This window comes from Panthera tigris, chromosome A3, assembly GCF_018350195.1.
Source record: "Panthera tigris isolate Pti1 chromosome A3, P.tigris_Pti1_mat1.1, whole genome shotgun sequence".
In the NCBI taxonomy this organism is placed as follows: domain Eukaryota; kingdom Metazoa; phylum Chordata; class Mammalia; order Carnivora; family Felidae; genus Panthera; species Panthera tigris.
Genome location: NC_056662.1, coordinates 35,827,346 through 35,847,704, shown reverse-complemented (window position 1 = coordinate 35,847,704; position 20,359 = coordinate 35,827,346). Strand labels below are relative to the sequence as shown.

The 20,359-nt window shown below is 39.3% G+C and overlaps 1 protein-coding gene and 1 long non-coding RNA gene across 6 annotated transcripts in view; one reads left to right on the top strand and one right to left on the bottom strand.

Moving 5' to 3' along the window:
• The window catches only part of SNAP25 (synaptosome associated protein 25), an 84,780-nt gene that overhangs the window by 17,144 nt on the left and 47,277 nt on the right, over positions 1–20,359 (bottom strand). The window contains exons 2-4 of the mRNA XM_007086814.3: positions 12,742–12,884; positions 10,809–10,850; positions 3,723–3,771 (exon numbers count right to left, since the gene is read on the bottom strand). Of these exons, the coding sequence (XP_007086876.1) occupies positions 3,723–3,771; positions 10,809–10,850; positions 12,742–12,813 (163 nt within the window). The 5' untranslated portion in view covers positions 12,814–12,884. The remainder of the gene's footprint in view (positions 1–3,722; positions 3,772–10,808; positions 10,851–12,741; positions 12,885–20,359) is intronic.
• Positions 1–20,359, top strand: part of LOC122237256 — a 45,033-nt gene that overhangs the window by 5,173 nt on the left and 19,501 nt on the right. For 2 of the 5 annotated variants that reach the window (XR_006215576.1, XR_006215578.1), the window contains exons 2-3: positions 6,019–6,111; positions 17,460–17,661. This is a non-coding gene — a long non-coding RNA (uncharacterized LOC122237256). Of the gene's footprint in view, positions 1–6,018; positions 6,160–17,435; positions 17,662–20,359 lie in introns of all 5 variants that reach the window. The other 3 variants (XR_006215577.1, XR_006215574.1, XR_006215575.1) reach the window with 3 other exon arrangements.

Below are 20,359 nucleotides of genomic sequence, written 5' to 3'. Positions count from 1 at the left end.
TTACTCTGCCAGGCAGAGGTCAAAGATTTCCCTGTTTAGTTTGAAATTGATCCCATGGGATTGTCTCAAGAGTGGAGTCTTCAGCAGTGAAACAAACACATAACCCAGCAAAGGCCAACAAAAGGAATAAGAGATACAGAGGTGAAAGGTTAAATCAGCCCACATTAGTGATGAGGTTGGTTTCATGGGGATTTCACTTGGAGACAAGTTTTCTAGAGAAATAAAAGTCCCAGGAATCAGTTCATTTCCAGGGCCATCTGTCATGTTCAGTGCTCCTTGGTGTCTCCTGATACCTGGGTATAAAACAAGAATCCCATAAAGAATTGCCGAGTGCAAGCCTTTGGCTGGACAACCTGGAATGGTTCTTTAGAAGGATGTCTGTTTCTTGAAACTCCTGTGCAGCTGCAGGGTAGAAGCAATCAACATTTTTGGTGTTGAGGCATAGATAAAATTAGTAGAGCATAACTGGAGAGACATTTTAAAGCAGTTACTGATCTAAACAATTAAACACAGCATACACAGAATTAAAATGCATTTACCATGGCAGTGAAGATAGTTGTGAAGATATGTTCATCTGTCATTTTAAAAGGTCCTAATCACCTTATAGTATAAATGGAACGTGTGTACCACTAAAGACCAGGCAGAAGCCACTTGCTTTTGGAGGTTTTACAGTTGCATGTTTTTTTTCTCAGTACCAATGTAATTACCATGCATCTGGTAAAACCAAAACTATTCTAGAAAATATGTTTAACCAAAGAATTCAGCATTTACTGTGATGTGGCCACAAATGAAATGTTTGAGCTGAGAACATTAACTATCTTGGGAGGAAATCTGTTATTCTGCTTTCTTTCTCAGAGAATAATACATAGATGTTCCTGGGAATCATTTGTGCTTATGAATAATATATTTTTGTGTGGAGATTTTGGCAAATTTTATTTCTAGATTTTCTTCATCAAAGTGCAATGAAATCTGCAACTCAAGTAAGCATGTTATTCACTTTCTCTCTTTTAAAATTTATTTAATTTTTTAATGTTAAGTAGGCTCTATGCCTAATGTGGGTCTTGAACTCACAACCCCAAGATCAAGAGTCTCACGCTCTACCTACTAAGCCATCCAGGCGCCCCACTTTCTCTTGATTCCACATTTGTATGTATTATTTTCCAAGTCTTCATGTCAATGCATTATAATATTGGGGGGAAAAAAGCATCATCTTGAGCCTTTCTGAAAGTTTCCTTCCAATTATCATGCTCCCTTTTTTACTCCCTTCACATACAAATTACTAACAAAAACAGTTAATAAGATGGAACTCCTAATTATTTGGGTATATATGTATCAATTTAGCTCTGGAAATGAGGTACTGCTCTTCTACATGGGCACCTGCTGTTTAATTTTTTTAAAAAATGATTTGCTATGTCCTGAGTTTCAAAATCTGGCACATTGTTACACAGACCAAGCCAGCAAGTCTCACAATTATAGCAACTTCATTTGGGGAGTTCTGAAGATTGCCACAGCTACTGTAATTCCTTCAAAATACAACTACTTCACTAGACTGCCTTACTTACATACACCTTTTGATAATTCGTATTTCAAAAATTGCAGGGAAGTGTTGGGCTTGATGTTAAATTGCTTTTAAAAGCTTTTTCTTTTGTTTTTTTTTTTTAAATTGGTTGGCATCTATTTATTGACAAAGTTCAATACAAATACATAATATAGAAACAAAAGCCTTTATATGACAGTCATGAAGATGTGCCCCTCAGAACTCTCTTCAAGAGGGAATTTGTAGTTAGTTCACATCTCTAGCTGATGCACCTATGGGATCCGCCAAAGCAATTGCATGGAGACCATGCTTCAAGCATCCCTGGGACGCTTCTAGCCTAGAGCTGAGCACAATGGAATCACTAAAGATGAGGTATTCCTGCCCATCATGGGGCTATCATTAGGTTATCTTAGCTACTGGGCTCCCCGTCAGCTTGGCTGACACTTTCTCAGAGCAGTATTGCAGTCTGAGACTCTTCCTCCCCAAACCTCCTCCCCTCCATTCCTCTTACAAGTGTCAGACCTGTGTCAATCTGACTGGCTGTCCCTGTCTACTCCTGCTCCTCGTCTCTTGACTCATCACAGTGTCCATAATAGATCTCAAACACTTCTGATTCTTAGCATTTGCTTCCCAGAGGATCCCAAATGATACCTTCCACTAGTTCCTCCATGTACCAGCCCTAACTCTTCAGAAGTTGGTAAAGATTTATCTCACTTAGTGTAATGATTGCAGGATATTTCTTTATGGCCAGATCATAATTAATTTGGTTGCTCTCCCCACTGATAGACATTTAGGCCGTTTCCAGTTTTACACTATTATAGGTTAGGCATGTATATTTCTCTTCTTATAGCTGTCAATGTATATCTACAGCATATAATTCTAGAAGTAGAATGTTTTGGTCAAAGATGCGTGCACCTCATAATTTAAAGGATCATGACATTACTCTTCAAAAATTTTTATCAGTCTACAGTGCCTATCTGTACATTGAGAATCTCTGTGTTATCAAAACACTCACAGCATTGGTGATTATCAATTTTAAAAATTTGTATCAGTCTGTTCTAAAGAGTGGCATCTCATTATTGTTGTTGGTTCAGGCATGGCTTCATACGTTTATTTATAAATTGACAATTTATTTATATCTTAAATCCATTTTACTTGTAGGTTTTGCCCTTTTCTTTGATGATATGCAGGTCTGTCTGTATTTTACGGAAATGCCTTAAGTCTGCTATCTGTATGGCTGTATGGCAATCCCCCCTCCTTTGAAGTTCATTTATTTCAGAAATTGGCTTGTGGTGTCCCATGTTGTGAATACATTTTACGTTTTTATCTTTGACATTAAAAAATTTTTCTCATGATTCCTAAGAATTTTCTAATGTTTTCAAAAATATAAATAACAAGAAAAAAGTTCTCAAAAATTTGTTTGTTATGATAAGAATTCAGAATAGAATCAGGTAACTAACTTGTGACTAGCATTAAATAAAAATTGCCATATGACTAGATGTATTGAGAAAAAAAAATATTACCCTTCTAGCTTCCACTTTAGAGTACAGAGATGATTTTCCTTGATACTCTGATTTTCATTGCTTCTAGCATTTCCATAATAATTTAAAAACCAATTTAAATATTTTAAGTGGTTCAATTTCCCATTTTCCAATAATCTCCCTCAGCTTCTATCCTGTTAAAGACAGCTTCTAGTTATTTAAGGAATCCTCATGATGACATGGAAATCAAAACCGCCAGACACTGAATTAGGATGGTCAGAAGAAATGGACAATGTGATATACTATTCTCTCATTCTATCTAGGGATTATTACAAGAAACTAAATTTATGGGGAAAACTGGAGATAAGGGGGAATGAGAGAATTCTCAAACTGTCCAAAATACTACCATTAAAAGAAAATACAAACACATGAGTTTTGCCTTCAAAATTCTGTTATTCCAACATATATAACAGGGAGAGTAGTAACATTCAATCAGTCATGAAGGCCTCAATATTCCCATACATTTACCAGTGTTTTCAACAAAGAAAGGGAGAAAAGCAAGACGATGAAAACTCTAGAACCCTCATCTTCCTACATGCGTGTAACACGTGTCAAAAGAACCACCTGTGTATGCAAAAATAATTTTTTGAAAATGCACTTTATTCAGATGAGGAATTGTTCTTACTGAAGAAATCTCAACTTACCTCCTTGTTCATCCAACATAACCAAAGTCCTGATACCAGCATCTTTACTCTACATTCCAACAATGGTAGCAAAGTTGAAAAGCAGTTAGAGAGAGAAAAGAGAGAAACAGAAATCAGTAAGGGGACAATTAGCCCAAGAAATGGAAAATGAAGAAGGACCAAAGGAAAGAGAGGGAGGAAATAGGGCAAGAGTATTAAGGGCTGGGGAGGGATCAGAGGAAGGGGTCACCTATGGACTTGCTCTCTCAGTGATTCTTAGGATAGAAGAGGGGATGTAGCTCAGTCTCCATGGAAGTAGGGCTGGGGATGGGGCTTGGCATGGAACTGGAATACACAACTTAGTATTATACTGTGAAATACTTGGAAAACAAAAGTGCCTTATAGTTTCTATAACACCATCCATGGAAAGCAAATCTTCCAAAATCTAGACTAAATCTTCTCTGGCATGATACATCAGGAAGTTTCCCTCAAGTGAATAGGGAAGAGATGACCAACTGGAAAGTAAGAAACTTTGGGGCAAAATTTTTAGGTTGATCAAAACAGATCATTGCTTCACAAAGGTTGAGAAATACAGGCCCAAACAGAACTCACTCTCCCATTTTCTCTCTACAGGGGAAAGTTCTGTGAGATTTAGAAAATGGATGGATGGATGAGAAATAGGGGCTCTTTATTCTGAAATCTAAAATTCTGCACAGTAAGAGAATGAGAAAATAATTCAGCCACAAGCTTTACTGCAGTTATTTTGTGCAGAAGTCTGTAAAAGGCACCCCTCACTTCACTCTTTATGATCTAAACAAATTGAATACCTGAACCATTTGAGGGATGGGAGTAGGAGTTGGTGGGTAGGGAAAAGGAACACAGATATTTGCATAGCTCAACCTTAAAAATCATCATTCCTGGGAATTCAAACTAGTTAAGGAAAGACCTTTGTTTCATAGGGTGATTGTTAATAAGTATAAAGTGGCATTGCTAATAGTTGGGATTAATTGGTTTTTTGAGGAATGCTCATGGTGGTCCCTAGAATAAGCTCAAAAGTAAGACATCTCTCATGGCCCCATTTATTTTCCAGGGATTTATTTTAAACCAAGAACTAAGAAAGAAAGACAAGTTAGTGGAGGTCAACAGAGGTAGTTTATTTACTAATTTATTATTTTTATTATTATTATTTTTAATAGTATTTTAACAGCTCAGTTCCAATAGGACTTCTAAAAAATATAACACTGAAAATGTTTTTTTTGTGAATTTTATAAACTCACCATTTCAGAGAATGTGTAGTTAACTCTCCTAGACAGGAAAAGCCAAGTTACTCTTGAACATGTTTTGATAGGCTTTAGTTGTGAGGTTAGGGTGTAGTCTGTAGAGCTCAGGATGACTTCAGGAGTCCTCAATAGCACAGATTCTGGAGCCAGACTCCGCCCTGAGATCCTGGTGATTTCATTTCCTAGCTGTGGGACCTTGGGTACATGTCTTAATTACTCTGTGCCTCATTTTCCTCATTTGTAATATAGTAATAATAGTTAATACCTCATTGAGTTGTCATGGGAATTAAGTGCAATAGTACATCCCACATGCTAGACTGGTGATTGGCCTACAGTTAGCATGACAAAAGTGTATGTAAAATAAATACCTTCAGCAAATGTGTCTATAAAAGGATATCTAGGCAAATGAAAAATATCATCATTACCAACTACCATCAGAAGCTTCCTGACCACTACCTCCCAAACCTTCAAGCGCATATGTATCCCCTGCATAGGAAACAGCTTGTTTAAATGTAGATCCTTAGGGTGCCTGGGTGGCTCAGTCGGTTAAGCATCCAACTTTGGCTCAGGTCATGATCTTGCATTCGTGAGTTCAAGCCCTGTGTCAGGCTCTGTGCTGACAGCTCAGAGCCTGGAGCCTGCTTCAGATTCTGTGTCTCCTCCTCTCTCTGCCCCTCCCATGCTTATGCTCTGTCTCTCAATAATAAATAAATGTTAAGAAAAACTTTTTTAATGTAGATCCTTATTCAGTGGGACTGGGATAGAGCCTGAGAGTTTGCATTCTGAATGAGCTCTACCATCTAATGATACTGCTGGTGCCCAGAAACATGCTGAACAGCAAGATTCCAGACCCCAAAACACGTTTGTCTACACTAGCTGGTACTTTAACAATTTCTGTGCCCTTTTTCCTGCAAATTTTAGCCTTTGCTTAAGAGAAGAAATTGTAAAAAGCAGATGGCCTTATTCAAGCATATGGATGTGACAAGGTAAGTACTGGTGAGGACAGAATCACCTCAGAGAGCATTTTCTCTTTATAGGACACAACTCAAGGCCATGCATGAAATCCCTGTTCCATTCTACTGAGGACACAGGATGAGAAGCAGCTAGTGACTTCAGTTTGGACAGTCCAGGTCTCATCTGTTCACACTCTCTGTTGTACTTTCTATGGAAGCCTGCAAGTATAACTTCACATTTGTTCAATTTGCTGCTAAATGTTTCAGTGCTGGAATGATTCACAGAACTAATGTGAAGGAGCAAGAGCTTGCTCCCATTTGGGTAAATAGAAGCTGCGGGTACCTAATCAGGGAGTCAGGAACACTGGGCTGCGCTCTTAGTTCAACCAGCAACTAGTCATGAGATTGTGGAAGAGTCACTTGATTTTTAGCATGTTTCCCCATGTTTAAGATAAGGGTAAAGATGCCAAAGAAGACTGGGTGGTTACTGGGTTGGTGTTCATTCACTCATTTGTTTGTTCATTCATTCATTCATTCATTCATTCATTCATTCACTGATTATTTATTAAGCCTCCACTCTGTTCCAGGCACTAAGGTAAGGGCCAAGCATATGGCTTCTCAACTGCTTCACAGAGTTAGACACAGTTTGGTTAGGTGGACAGAGTTGGGATCTGCGAGTCGATAATTTCGAATTTTAGGCTTATCTTTGTAGTTCTATTGTAAGAGTCACTTGTTCTGTGTCTCAGCTTCCCTAGGTGTCAGACAGGGACAGAAACAGCTCCCTTACTGCCCAGAGTACTTATAAAGATTAAAATGAGCTCAGAAAGTAAAGGCTTCTAAAAGTTCAACTCTATGGGAGGCTGTATTTACAAAAAGCAATTAAGATAAAGGATTTAATTTGTATAGAATCTCAATCAGTTTAGAATGGGCTGCTGTGTTTGTTTTTTCAGATCCTTTTGCTTTTTGGAGAATTCTCAAAGGAAAAAGTAAATATGGTAGGGTTTGCTGGTGGAAGGGGAGTGCTGTGTGTAAGAATTCACAGTCTGGGATCTGGGATTCACTAGACCTGGGTTTTAATTTCATGTGTACCATTTGTAGCTGGGTATCTCAAGAAAGTTACTTAACCACTGTGTACTTCAATTTCCTCCTTGGTAAGATGGAGATCAGAATAGTAGTAAAAGGTGGCTACCTACAAGGGTTAAGTTAGATTATATATGTTTGATGATGATGGCTCTAGGTATAGTACTCTGCACATAGTAGGTTCTCAATAAATTTTAGAACTTACATTTGACTCCACTGTATTCCTGACAGTTTTTATCAAAATAACTGGATTATTCTTTGGGGATACTAGAAATGCAAGGGAGAAGGGCAGGGATGGGGATAATATTTCAGGAAAGGCAGAATATTACTTTTATTCTTAGGGAGTATTGTGTTTTAATAGCTAGGAATGAGAGAAGATGGTTCCATTTTTGTCTTAGCTCTATTCTTGGTTTCTGTTTGAGAGTGCTGGGAAAATTGTCTACCTAAAAACCAGGGAGTTGGAGATGTCAGGAATTTTTTTTCTTTCTTTTTCTTTCTCTATTTTTATTTTCCCTTTCTCACAGATGAACTAAGACAATGTTTCTAGAACATTTTAAAGTCTTTCTTTTCTCATTCTGAGATGCTTTCCCCAAAGCCCAACACATCTGAACTAAAACCAGGACTGTCTAGGCACTATCTTAACTGCTAGAATTCCAAAAGACCCCATACCTACCTATAGGAAAACAACTGCCCTGCCTCAATTTTCCAGTTTTAGTAGAAAGTCTGGCATAACAAAGACATAGCTTTAGAATGCTTATTCCCTTCTCATTACCAGAGTGTCTTGAAAGATAAATTGGGATGAAAAGAAAAGATGCTTAAAACATCCATGCAAAAAACACCACACAGAGCCTCAGTAACTATCACTCCAGGAAAGCTCTGTGTGGTGCTTCTGAATTGGCCTGCCCTAAAGCAGTGGGGCTTTCCTGGGGCTAGTTTTCATAGCTCAAGGCATTCATGTGTAGATTTCATTTCCAGCATTTATTGTCAGCAGAGTTAGCCTTTTCGCCGGGAACCAAATACTGTAGAGACATTCATGACTTTATTACCAGAATTAATTGTTCCCTCTTATGTGCTCCAAAGGCAGGTAAGGCCTTGAACTTGGAGAGTTATTTTCATACCTGGTTTCCTGCATGATACAAATTTATATCTTCCCTCAGACCTCCAAAGTTAGGAATTCCATACATGTTTGTTGAAGAACAGCCATCAGAAGAGCCAGTTTGCAACTCTAGGCTGGGAACCAAGTGTTATATGATTTCTAATCTTTTTACCTGTATATGGTATCTAGCTTTTCTGAACTTTCCCAATTGACTTATGTGTAACTTTACACTATCCTTGAAATGCCAATAATGGCTTCTACTAAAAAGTAAGATTCTACACCTGCCACTCTGTTACACCCTAAAGTCTATGAGGGATGGCACAAAGTCATGTACTGAACTGAAAGTGGGGTTGTCTGCCTTAGGGAGACTTTACAAATTTAGTGACCTTTCCTGTCTTTGAGACTAAATTTCAATAAGAATTCAGCTCAATTCAAATTAGATAGCACTGATGCACTTTGGGATCATGGGGAAGATCCTGGTATTTCAGTGCTCGTATTTGCCAAATGATTTCTGCCCTTGATGAATATTTAATGCTGATTCTCTTTAAAGAAAATTTCTTTTTTGATTGAAAAGCAGACTATCATCTGAATAGCCATTGCCCTAGACATAAGGGGTGTTTGACCATCAATATAAAATAACCCAGGAGGAAGTAAGAGCAATCAGTTTACTCTAATAATGCCTTGCTCGTAATTTCCCGAGGATAGAAAGTCTAATAGCCTCCTCTCATTTATAGAGGTGGGACTAGCTTCTGTCTGTTTCACCCCTGGTGCTATAAGATGCAACTTCATGCTTGATCAAGAAATACCTTAAGAGAAACAAAAATGTATGATTTAAGTATCCTACTTTAATCCGTAGAGCTTTTGAGACTCTCCCTCTGTTAGAATAAATGAGAGCAGACACTTCTTTCTCAAGACTGACTGACACTACTTGCAAGTTAAGAAGAGGCAAAAAAATATTGGTTGACCCAAAGACTCCAATGGGTGAGGGGCCAGTTCAAAGTGATGCATTTTAATGCATTTGCTCCACCATTTTCCCACATTCTAAGCAGTGTTTCAACTTGCATACGTGGGCAAATTGGTAACAGTTCTGGTACTTTAGAAATTTACTTGACACATGCATACACGTAAACAAAAATGAAAAACGAACCTGGAGACTATGGTTGAAGGTCATAAAGACATATAACATAATAATGTCAGCTGACATGTGGGTTCGCTTCATTTCAACATGAGAACTCACATGGGAATGTCACAAAAATGTGATTCATTTCTTCTCATGATGGGTTGAGGGACAATAAGCTAACTCTAGAAAGCCTCACCAGCACTCTTAGATTTAGAATATCTGCCTCCTTCTTGGTCCTCAAGTATTTCTGCATGAGTTGTGTTCCCAGGGTAGAGCAAAGACAATATTTCTCTTCCTTTAGAGATGGAAAGCTGCTTCATGTGATGCCGAGGGCTCCTTTGTTGGCCTGCTTTCCTATAGGGGCCAATTTATGCTACATTACAGGCTCAAATTCTCATTTCTCGTGATAACCGATTTCATTACGTGTACCTCTCACCCTTTCCTCAGTGTCCTAGGGCGCCCACAGCACTACCTTCTCCCCACTCCTCCTGTGGCAATTCACATGTAGCCAGTATTTCATTTCTGGGTAAGAAGCTGAAAGTGCAGAAATAAGGGAAGACATTGGCTTCTGTAGTGTGAGAGGCAGCTGAACTTCCTTTTAGCCTTATAAAATTGATCTTTCTTTCCTTTCATGTCATTGCATAAGCAATTTACAGTAGCATGAGGCAAATAGGCTCATTTAATCATTCTCCTTGAGAACACGGAAGATCTCGAAAAATGATAACCACACATGAATTGATAAGCAGTTTCAAAGCATAGCTAAAACAGCATTTCACTGAATAAAAACTATTAGGCTTGTTTTATTCAGTTCAGATAAATATAGCCCATCCCATTCTTTTTCCACTTCATCTCTCCCAATAGACAAGTTCAATTAATCCATTTATTCTTCCTGTTTGACTGCTGCTCTACCAAATTGGAAAGAGCAAGGTTTATTGTAAGTGCCCTTTTGATTCCATTATTGCTATCTGTCCTATTTTACCCATTTAAAAATAGTTTGGGATTCATTAACCATGCCTCGCAAATGGATGTTTAATCCAGAGTCAGGAACATAAAAGAGCTTCTATATGTGCGTTGTGGACTTGAAATTCCTTTTATCAAAGAATTTTCCTATTATTTCATGAATTTTAGTGCCTGACTCTCAATATTACAATTTCTGAAAATGTTGTATCTATCGGGATATATATTTTTAAAAGTCATATATATATGTGGTTAAGTCAAAACAGAATGTCAAGATGAGATGTGACCTAGAGGCATCAAAGTCATTACAAGGGAAGTTTTTATGTAGATAATTCCTTATATTTGCTTAAAGTGATTCAATCTTATATGAAGATTTCTTGGGAGCATTTACTTGGAAATACCATCCATCTCTACTTCCCAGACTATAAAGGTAGCCAGGGCTGGGAGGGAGCGGGGATAGTTTAATGGCTGCCTGACATCTCCCTCATTAACGTGGCTTCCTGGTAGACTTCATTAGCTCTGGAATCAATGGGATCATGGCCTAGGAAAAGGCAGTAGGGTCTAGGAAAAGAATATGCCAGCAAAAGGAATTCATTATCTTGAAATATGGCCACTCCTTACCTCTTCAACCAGTTGCAGCATACGACGGGTGCTTTCCAGTGACTGAGATTTAAAAAAAATGCATAAATATTATCAGTGCAGAATCCAGAGGTCTTGGAAAACCAGAACTATTCTCTTTACTTGAGAAACACAAAGAGTTACTATCACATATTCTTTTAAGTTTATAACTGAAACACATTTTCAATCTCTTTCCTATCAGTCTTTCTACATAATAAGATTCCCTAAAGCAATTACATTAAAGCTGATCTTCTAAAATCAAAACCATATGAAGCTGATCTTGATATCAAAGACAAAGTAATCTGGAAAAGATAATTTTGCATGTGCAGGATGCATGAAAAATTATCTCAAATACTCAGACGACTAATTTGGCCTCCTTGGACCAGGAATATTGAATTTTAAACACAAACATAATTTTTCATGAATTGAGATGAATCTAACATCAAGTTTCTCATAAAGCTCCTAGAAACACAATTGGAAGTTCTTATCAATACAAATTAAGCTGTCGCCTTAGGGTGAAAAAAAATCAAGCATGTTTGAAATAACTAGCCTATAGGAGACAGCTATAATAATTATCTTCATCCTGAGATAAGACAAAGTGAGACGGAAAATCTGAAGTCAGCACTGGTCCCTCGGGCACAGCGTTGTCGCTTTTTTCTCAGTTCTTTTGAAACTAACAACTAGACTCCAGCAACCAGGGTGATTTCTCAAGGCTTTGCTTTTAAGTGACAAACTTATTTTGGACAAGATTCTGCAGAAATGTGAAGAATGTTAACTCTCCTGGAAGAGCTGTCAGGAGGCTGCTTTTTGAAATAAATGGCTGTAAGCAATGGTATGCTAGTAAATGCTAAACAAACAGCTCTCTGGAAAACATATATGAATATGTATATATGTATTTAAATTTACTATTTTTCTGATATAAGGGATGGAGAGCATTAAGTTTACAAATCATTCCATATAGCCAATTGATTCTCCCAGAAAGTTTCTGTTAAGGTTTGCAGAACTCTTGTGTCCAATGCTAAGCGTGCAAAGAACAAGTGTAGCTCTAACAGGAATGTTGGTTGATATTTTCATTTACATTAATGAATAAAAGGAAAGTGAAACAATGAGGACATGTTGGAACTTCACTAGTTTGTCAATGATGCAGGCGACTTCTTTACTGACGAGAACAAAAATTTTTGAATACTGGAAGATTTCCTCCATTTTTTTGTGTTAATTGAAGAATAATGGCTAGAGACAGGCAGACTTTTAAGGTTATTAATATATTTTCTCTACTTTCGTAAGTCTAGACAAACAATAAAACAGTAAGTCAGCCCTGACTTGCAGTGCCTGCAGATTCCTGGGATATAAATACTCTTAATCTGTCTGATTTTTAACTATATCATGGTGTCACTGAAGGTGAACTTGGGAAGATGTACAGTAACGTGCCATTACATGGTATTCCTACACTATAGATACAACACAAGTCAAGAACTTTGAAATCATAGATAGAAGTAAAATACAGTAAAATAATTAGGACGTGATGAGTTTTGAGTATTTATTAATTTTGGTTTTAATATAATCTATTTAATTGTCAGTTTATATAATTCAGTTTTAGTACCAGTTTGCAAAATTCTGGAAAATGTAATAGTCACCTCTCAGAATTAGGCCAGCTCTAGCACACTGTAAGCTATAAGATATCCGAAGACATTGTTTTTTTTAGAAGATCTTGACTTCTCTAGATTTCTAGAAATTGGGAGTTTAGGGTAAGTCATTACTTGTATGTAGGTTTATCAAACCATTCCTGTCTGCAGAGGTATCAGGTATATTGAATATCCAAGTCATACCCCACTGTTTTTTAAATTGAAATGTTGGAAGGCCTTTTCCACCTGAACCTGAATAAGTCAAACTACTCAGTTCCCCATCTTTTGTTCCTTTCCTGTGTCCCATCCCTCACCTCATCAGCCAGCTGGTCAGCCCTTCGCTGCATCTCCTCCAGTTCATTGCGCATGTCCGCGTCTTCAGCCATGGTAGTGGTGGGGGGGGGGAGGTGGCTGGGTGCTTGGGCTGGGGGGTCAGTGATAGGTTTGGACACAAAACCTGAAAGAAACAGATTTGAACATGTAAGGGTTTATATGAGCGCATGTAGTATGTGGAAATAGGAGAAGATCTCAATAGCCCACACTCTTTCTCCATAACTCAGTCATCTTCTGAAAGGTGGAAGCCATACTCAGACCAGGATCAACAGAATTTTGCTGTTTCAACAAAGGGTGCGTTATGAATGTATACTTGCCAACTTTACAATGTAGACAGATATCTACGAAGATACCAGATAACTATGAAGCATTCTTAAGACACAAATCAGGGGTGCCTGGGTGGCTCAGTCGGTTAAGCGTCCGACTTCAACTCAGGTCACGATCTCACGGTCTGTGAGTTTGAGCCCTGCGTTGAGCTCTGGGCTGATGGCTCAGAGCCTGGAGACTGCTTCCGATTTTGTGTCTCCCTCTCTCTCCGCCCCTCCCCCGTTCATGCTCGATCTCTCTCTGTCTCAAAAATAAATAAACGTTAAAAAAAATTTAAAAAAAAAAAAAAAGACACAAATCACCCAAGATTTTGGAATGACAATATGGAGGGATGCTGTTCTGGGTTAGTATGCTTTTAACCTCATATTTATTTTTTATTTTTATTTTATTTTTAAGAGCTTTATTGAGGTATAACTGACATATAATAAATCCCACATATTTGAAGTATATAATTTGAAAAGTTTTGACATATGTATACACCCAGGAAACCATGACCACAATTAAGAAAATATATCCATCACCCCGCAAAATTTGGTCATGCTCTTTGTAATCCTACCCACACATTCAATCTCACCTTACTCCAGGGCTGAGACACTGCTAATTTGCTTTCTGTTACTATAAATCAGTTTGCAATTCCTAGAATTTTATATAAACGAATGATACCGTATGTCATTTTTTTCCTCATTTCTTTCACTTAGCATAATTATTTTGAGATTATGTTGTAGCATGTATTAACAGTTTGTTACTTTTTGATGTTGAGTAGTATTCCATTGCATTTAGAAGCATTTAGAATATAGGGCTAAGGGGAGGCTACCTGAAGATGTGTTACTTTGGCATACAGATTATTTCCAGCTGAAAACAATCAAGGCCCAAAAGACTCAGGAAGAAATTTGACTCTGTCCCTAACTGCCTACAAGAATTTAGATAGAGGACCTCCTCCTGGAAAGGAGTTATCACCATAGATAACTACAGTATAACAAGAACTAGGGGTGGTAGACCAAGAAGGATTTAGCGAAGTCTGATAAAATTCGTCCCTATGCCATTTGTTTCTGTATGGCCCAGCAAACATTTACTCTTTTTTTTTTTTTTTATCTTCCTGCAAATTTCTTCCTTTCCTTTTAAGTCCCAGATCCCTACGCCCTTCTCCTTAGTTCAGGGTGACATATATACCTCATTTTGACTGACTGTCTTTGGAACTCATGTCTACATGGATCCCCCATACATACATAATTAAATTTTATTTTCTCCTGTTAATCGGTCTCAAATCCATTTAATTCTTAGGCCAGCTAAAGGAATCCTGAATGACAGATAATTTTTTCCTCCTCCAGCAAGGAGCTACAGGCTGAAAATCTTTAGTCTCTTGCAGTTGTTATCAGAGTTTGCCAAGAAGGCTTATTGACTATGCAGAACTATTTTTCCAAAAAGGGTTGGATCCTTATCCCTGAAATGTGACCAGCCCATTTTATGGTTACACTCTTGAAATCCCATATGATGCAAATTACAGGTAGCCACACTGAGCTCCCTCCAGAGCCAACCAGCACCCTCTCCCTCTTCCTTTTTCCCGTCTTTCTTTATCCTGTCTTTCCTTCTTTTTCAAATACTTACTGAGTACCTATAATATGCCAGGGCAGTGTTAGGCACTAAAGATATTGATGAATGAGACAGGTAAATTCATTGCTATCACAGAGCAACAGCCTAATTAGAAAGATGGCAGTAAAATAAGGAAATTAAATTACTTAGTGTGAAACTGATTATATTTGGGGATATACCATGGGTGCCCATGGGTCATAGCAGGTTTCCCTGAGGAAGTCATGTCCCCAGCAAAGGCCATCAGAGGTAATGGGATAAAGAGCCTAAGGAAGGGTTCAAGAGGATAAATATTTGATATGATAAAACCTTCTCTGTGAGTAGTGAAATTATAGAACGCATGGGCTCTTGTTTTGTGGCTGAGATGGCTAAGTGTGCACTGGAATTTTTCCTCCCTCTTCCATTGTAGAGTGTTGTTTTAGGGAAATGGCTGCCCAGTTGGGAATTACATTTCCAGTTCCTATTGCAAGGAGGTGGTCCATGTGGCTAGAGGTGGTTTATGAGTTACAGTGGAAATGATGTGTATCCCTGCCAGGCTAAGGCAATTCAGAAACAGGCATTCCTGGGGTGCCTCAGTGGCTCAGTTGGTTAAGCATCCAACTCTTGGTTTCAGCTCAGGTCGTGATTTCACAGTTTGTGAGTTTGAGCCCCTCATTGGGCTCAGCACTGACAGGGCAAGCCTGCTTGGGATTCTCTGTCTCCCTCTCTCTGTCCTCCCCCTGCTTGCTCTCTTTTTCTGTCTCAAAAATAAATAAATAAACTTAAAAAAAAAACAGGCATTCCTCCTATGCCCTCTCTTTCCCTCTCTGCCAAGAAAGAAAGAAAGAAAAAAAGGAAGAAAGAAAGAAAGAAAGAAGAAAAGAAAAGAAAGGAAAAGAAAAGAAAAGAAAAGAAAAGAAAAGAAAAGAAAAGAAAAGAAAAGAAAAGAAAAGAAAAGAAAAAACAGGACCCTAGAGGATGGCCAGGCTATGAGACGGCAAGAATTTGGACCCTTAGAATCCCTGCATGGAGGAAAGTTGACAGTTAACCACCAAGACCTAAACCTTCATATGAAATGACAGTGTACTTTGATTGTGCTACACTATTGAAAATGTAAGGATTTTGTTTTGTTATAGCAGCTGATGTTACACTAACTAATGAAGGCCTAAAGAGACTTTAAATGGAATAAAAATATTGCATAGGAGCATGATTTCCTAACTGAAAAACACATCTGGGTTTTTTTCTTCTATTAAAAACTGAAGATGGGAAAGGAATTTAGATTTAGGGCCTTGAAGCAATGTTTAAGTATTATAGTAATTATTATTGTTATTATTATTTGTACGAGAAGCATTTTTTTTTTTTTTTTTTGGCAAAAGTAGAACAAAAACTCTTCATCAACATAATCAGGTTCACAGAGGCAGGCCCTCAATGACCCCATCTCCTAGGCTCACTGCTATACTGTTTTCTCAACAGCTAAAGTGGATTCCTCTGGGATCTTAATTTTAATACATATTATTAGACTCTGCCACATGTATTACTTTTGTGAAGTAACTCAGACTATTCAAGATTCCTGATAGGAGGAGTCTTAAAGTGAATCTTCTTTGTAAATAATAGATTTCACTGTTCTTTTGTAGCCAGTGGTTCTTGGGTAAAGCATCAAATGTGGGATCACAGTAAAACATAAGGAAAAAAGCTTCAGGGCTACATTTTACTTACCAGCATTTTAAAAAAGGTAGTAAGCTTATATTAGGTTGGTTCTATGGGCAGCCATTTAAAATTTCAACAGGGCATCATACCATAAGACTGCTAATTTTTTTTTTTAATTAAAAAAAAATTTTTTTTACATTTATTTAAACAAAGCGTGAGCGGGGCAGGGGCAGAGAGAGTAGCAGACACAGAATCTGAAGCAGGCTCCAGGCTCTGAGCAAGCGGTCAGCACAGAGCCTGATGCGGGGCTCGAACCTACGAACTGTGAGATCATGACCTGAGCCGAAGTCAGACGCTCAACAGACTGAGCCACCCAGGGGCCCCCTGCTAATTTTTTTTTTAACGTTTATTTATTTTGAGAGAGGGAGAGAAAGTGCAAGCAGGGGAAGGGCAGAGAGAGAGGGAGAGAGAATCCCAAGCAGCAAGCCCAACATGAGTCTCGATCCCATGAACTGTGAGATCATGACCTGAGCCAAAATCAAGAGTCGGAGGCTTAAGTGACTGAGCCACTCAAGTGCCCCGAGCCTGTTAATTTTTGAACACCAATTCTGGTCACCAGAATATGTACTCATGATATGATATAGAGCTTTAAATGCTTTGTGTTTTACTTAAACACGGGTCTCCACTTTAGAAATTATGCATCTAGCAAACACAAACTGGAAAGGAATTTACACTAAACCACTTCTGAACCTTGAAACAAGCAGAAACAAGATTCCATGTTCTTCTGAGTGACTGGGATCTACCCTCTAGAGTAAAATGGTGCATCAGTAGAAATGTTGAGTAGACTGCGGGCCGTAGCCCAGTGTAGTAGCCAAGAGCTTAGATAGACTGTTGGCTCTGATACTCGGTTGCTGGGTGACTCTGGGCAAATCTATCACTGTCTCTGAGCCTCAGTTTTTTCAACAGGGCACATGATACCAGTTTCATAGGCTTTTTGAGAGGAATATATTATAGAAAGTTTTGATCAACATTGTTTGTAAGGACGTGGGGGCTTAATATTCAGAAAGCCTCACTCATTCAGGATAAGCCTATACCCTTTGCTAAGAGTGGAACAATTCTAATGTGTGTTAATTAGCTTTCCTTTGAAACGGCTGGGCAGGAGGCATGTTGCTGGGGCGCCAAGCACCTGCAGACACTGAAACCAGGGAAACCAGCAAAGTGCCGGAGCCTCCAGTCTCAAAGCAGCACCTCTCAGGATTGCCACGTGGGCCCAGCTCTTCATCTTTGTACTTTGCTGTTGGGCTCCTCGGGGAAACATCTTGCTTCAGTCCAAGCAAGCAACTGACTTTTCCTCCTAATAGGTTAGTTTATTAGAAGGCTGGTCCCGTGCTTTCTGACGTGTAGTACTATTGCTAGTTCTCTCTTCCAGGTTTATTTGCTGGTGATGCTCTCTTAGGCTCCCTGTCTCTGTCTCTCTCATACACACACGCACTAATGTCTTGTGGGTTTCCTTGGCAATCTCCTCTCAAGTTGCTATTCTCAACACCTGAAAAACAGCTGTAGGGTCCCCTGGGACCAAGCTGACGGCAGCCGATAAGGACCTGGCTGACGGGCAGTTGGGGTGAAGGCAGAGAAGCCATGTGGTGGATACCTTTGTTTCTGTCATTTCTACGGTCTCCCCAGGAACTCCCACACCTTAGTCCTGCCCTAACATGTGGGGGATGCCTGTGATTTGGGAGGAGGGCTAATGAATCTGACAGATCTCAAATGCACAGTATTTCCAAGCTAAAAGAGCAATGTCCACTCTCCTAATAAGAAGAGAAGGAGAGTAGGCATGAAGAACACCTCCAAACCCTCTGTTGGGGTATTTAATGCTAGTGTTTGATAAATTCTCCCCACAAACCACAAACCCAAACATATTAACCTTCTAGGAGATAACACCTGAAGAGGCATACAGACACTGATGAACAGCAATTTCACCAGCTGAAAGGATGTTAACAGTGAAATGGCATTTGTTATCTAGGCGGCATGGAACATTTCATCATGTTAGCACATTGGACCTCCCTCCTGTGTGTTGCTGGAGCTACTAGTGTGGTCCCAGCCAGCAAAGCCCGCTTAGTTAAGTGAAGAAATTAGAAGCAGAGCCACTCAAAACTGTTCCCTGGGGCTCTGATGTAAGATAATCTCCCATTCTATTAAGGGTCTAACAGTATCCTATTAATTATCTCAAATCACCAGTGTTTGGTAAAGGGTCTGGCCCCTAGTAGGTGTTCAATTCATGTTAATTGATTTGTTGAGTGAAAGACAGAATGAGCTGTTCTGATACTCTCCAGGTGGCATTTAATGTTCCTAAATCAGCAGTTTTCCAGGTGTGGTCTAGGGCAGTGCTGCTAAAACTGCAATGAGCATCAGAATCACCGGAAACCTTGTTAAAACAGAGTGCTAGGTCCCACTCTCAGTGATTCTGAGTCAGTTGATCTGAGATGGGCGTCCCAGGTTCTGCATTTCCAATAAGCCTCAGGCAATGCTGCTGCCATAGGCCCAGACAGCACTTTTGCTGAGCTCTGATATACAGAACCGTCTCCTGGAATGTTAGTAAGAGCCACCAGCTGCATGGGAAGCGAGGCGGCTCCACAATTACCCAGACGGGGAAAACAGTAGGCTCAGCCAGGGGCTTCAGGGAATTACAGCCAAATCCAGTTCACTGCCCATTTTTGTGTTGGCTCGATGCAAAGGATGGTTTTATATTTTAAATGGTTAAATAGACTCAAAGAAGAAGCAGACTTTGCACATGTAAAAATATGAAATTCAAGTTTCAGGGTGTGTAAATAAAGTATTACTGTCACACTCCACGCCCACTGGCTTCCTTATCATCAATGGTCCTTTCAGGCCACAATGGCAGAGTTGTGTGGTTGCAAGAGACACCACAGCCCTCAACGCCAAAAATATTTACCCTCTGGTCCTATACAGAAAGCAATTACTGATCCTTGGGCTAAATCAAGTCCAACAAAATCCTTAAAGCATTCCTTATCCATCTCCCATACCCGCAGGGCACTGTACATTTCCTGTAGACAGACACAGTGTGGGGTGTTTTCTTCTGTCTATATTTGTCTGAAAAAGTCCCTCTTCATGGAGCTTCCTGTGTCATTTTTTCATTTAAAAAAGAACATGAATTCGCTTTTGATTGACAATTGTATAGGGTTTTAGGACTATAAACTATGGATTTAATCCATGTCATTCATCACAAGGTTCTGGGAAGCCTGCACAGCTCTCACAAAGATTCCTAATTTCCATGCCCAGCTGCCAGCCAAGGTTCTCCAGCCCCAGGAGCAGCACTGGACTGCACTAGGGACAGAAACACCTAAGAGGCCGTGGCTGTCACAGTATGTGGTACAAAGGAGGCAGGCTGAAGCTCTAACTTGATGTCAAGTATAATTTGCAAAGCCCTTCATTTTCCAATGCTGCAAGTCTATTTGAGACTCACATTAGACATGGGGCAAATAAAATACAGAGACAACCCTTTCTTCCCTGTCAAGGGACTTATTTATTTTCACGCATTAGGCTAACACTCTCTAACAGACTCTCGATGCAGAGTCTGGATTCAAACATGGTTAGGACCCAGGAAAAGAGGTGAGCATGGAAATATGAGATGTCTGTTTTTAATAGGCAAGGTCAACAGTGACATGGATAGCTATTATGCTGGGGACACTGGCCATTAGTTCGAGTGCCATCAGGCAGGAACATCTTGGGAAAGATGTAAGGGGAGTGTGCCCTGAGCTAACACCTATTTCTCTTCATGGTTTATCTTTTAATTAATAAGACAAACCAGCAAACCCATATACATCAACATCTATCGGCTGAATTATCACAGAGCTGCACCCTACAACTTGGTGTCTTCTCGCACTGCTAATCCATTTGAACAAGGCCTCTTTGGGGTATTCTCTCTCTCCTCCTGCAGAACCTGCCTGCTTTCTGGTGGAGATACACTTTAAAATTCAGCAAAAGTTTATTGAAGAGGGGCGCGTGGGTGGCTCAGTCGGTTAAGTGTCTGACTTCGGC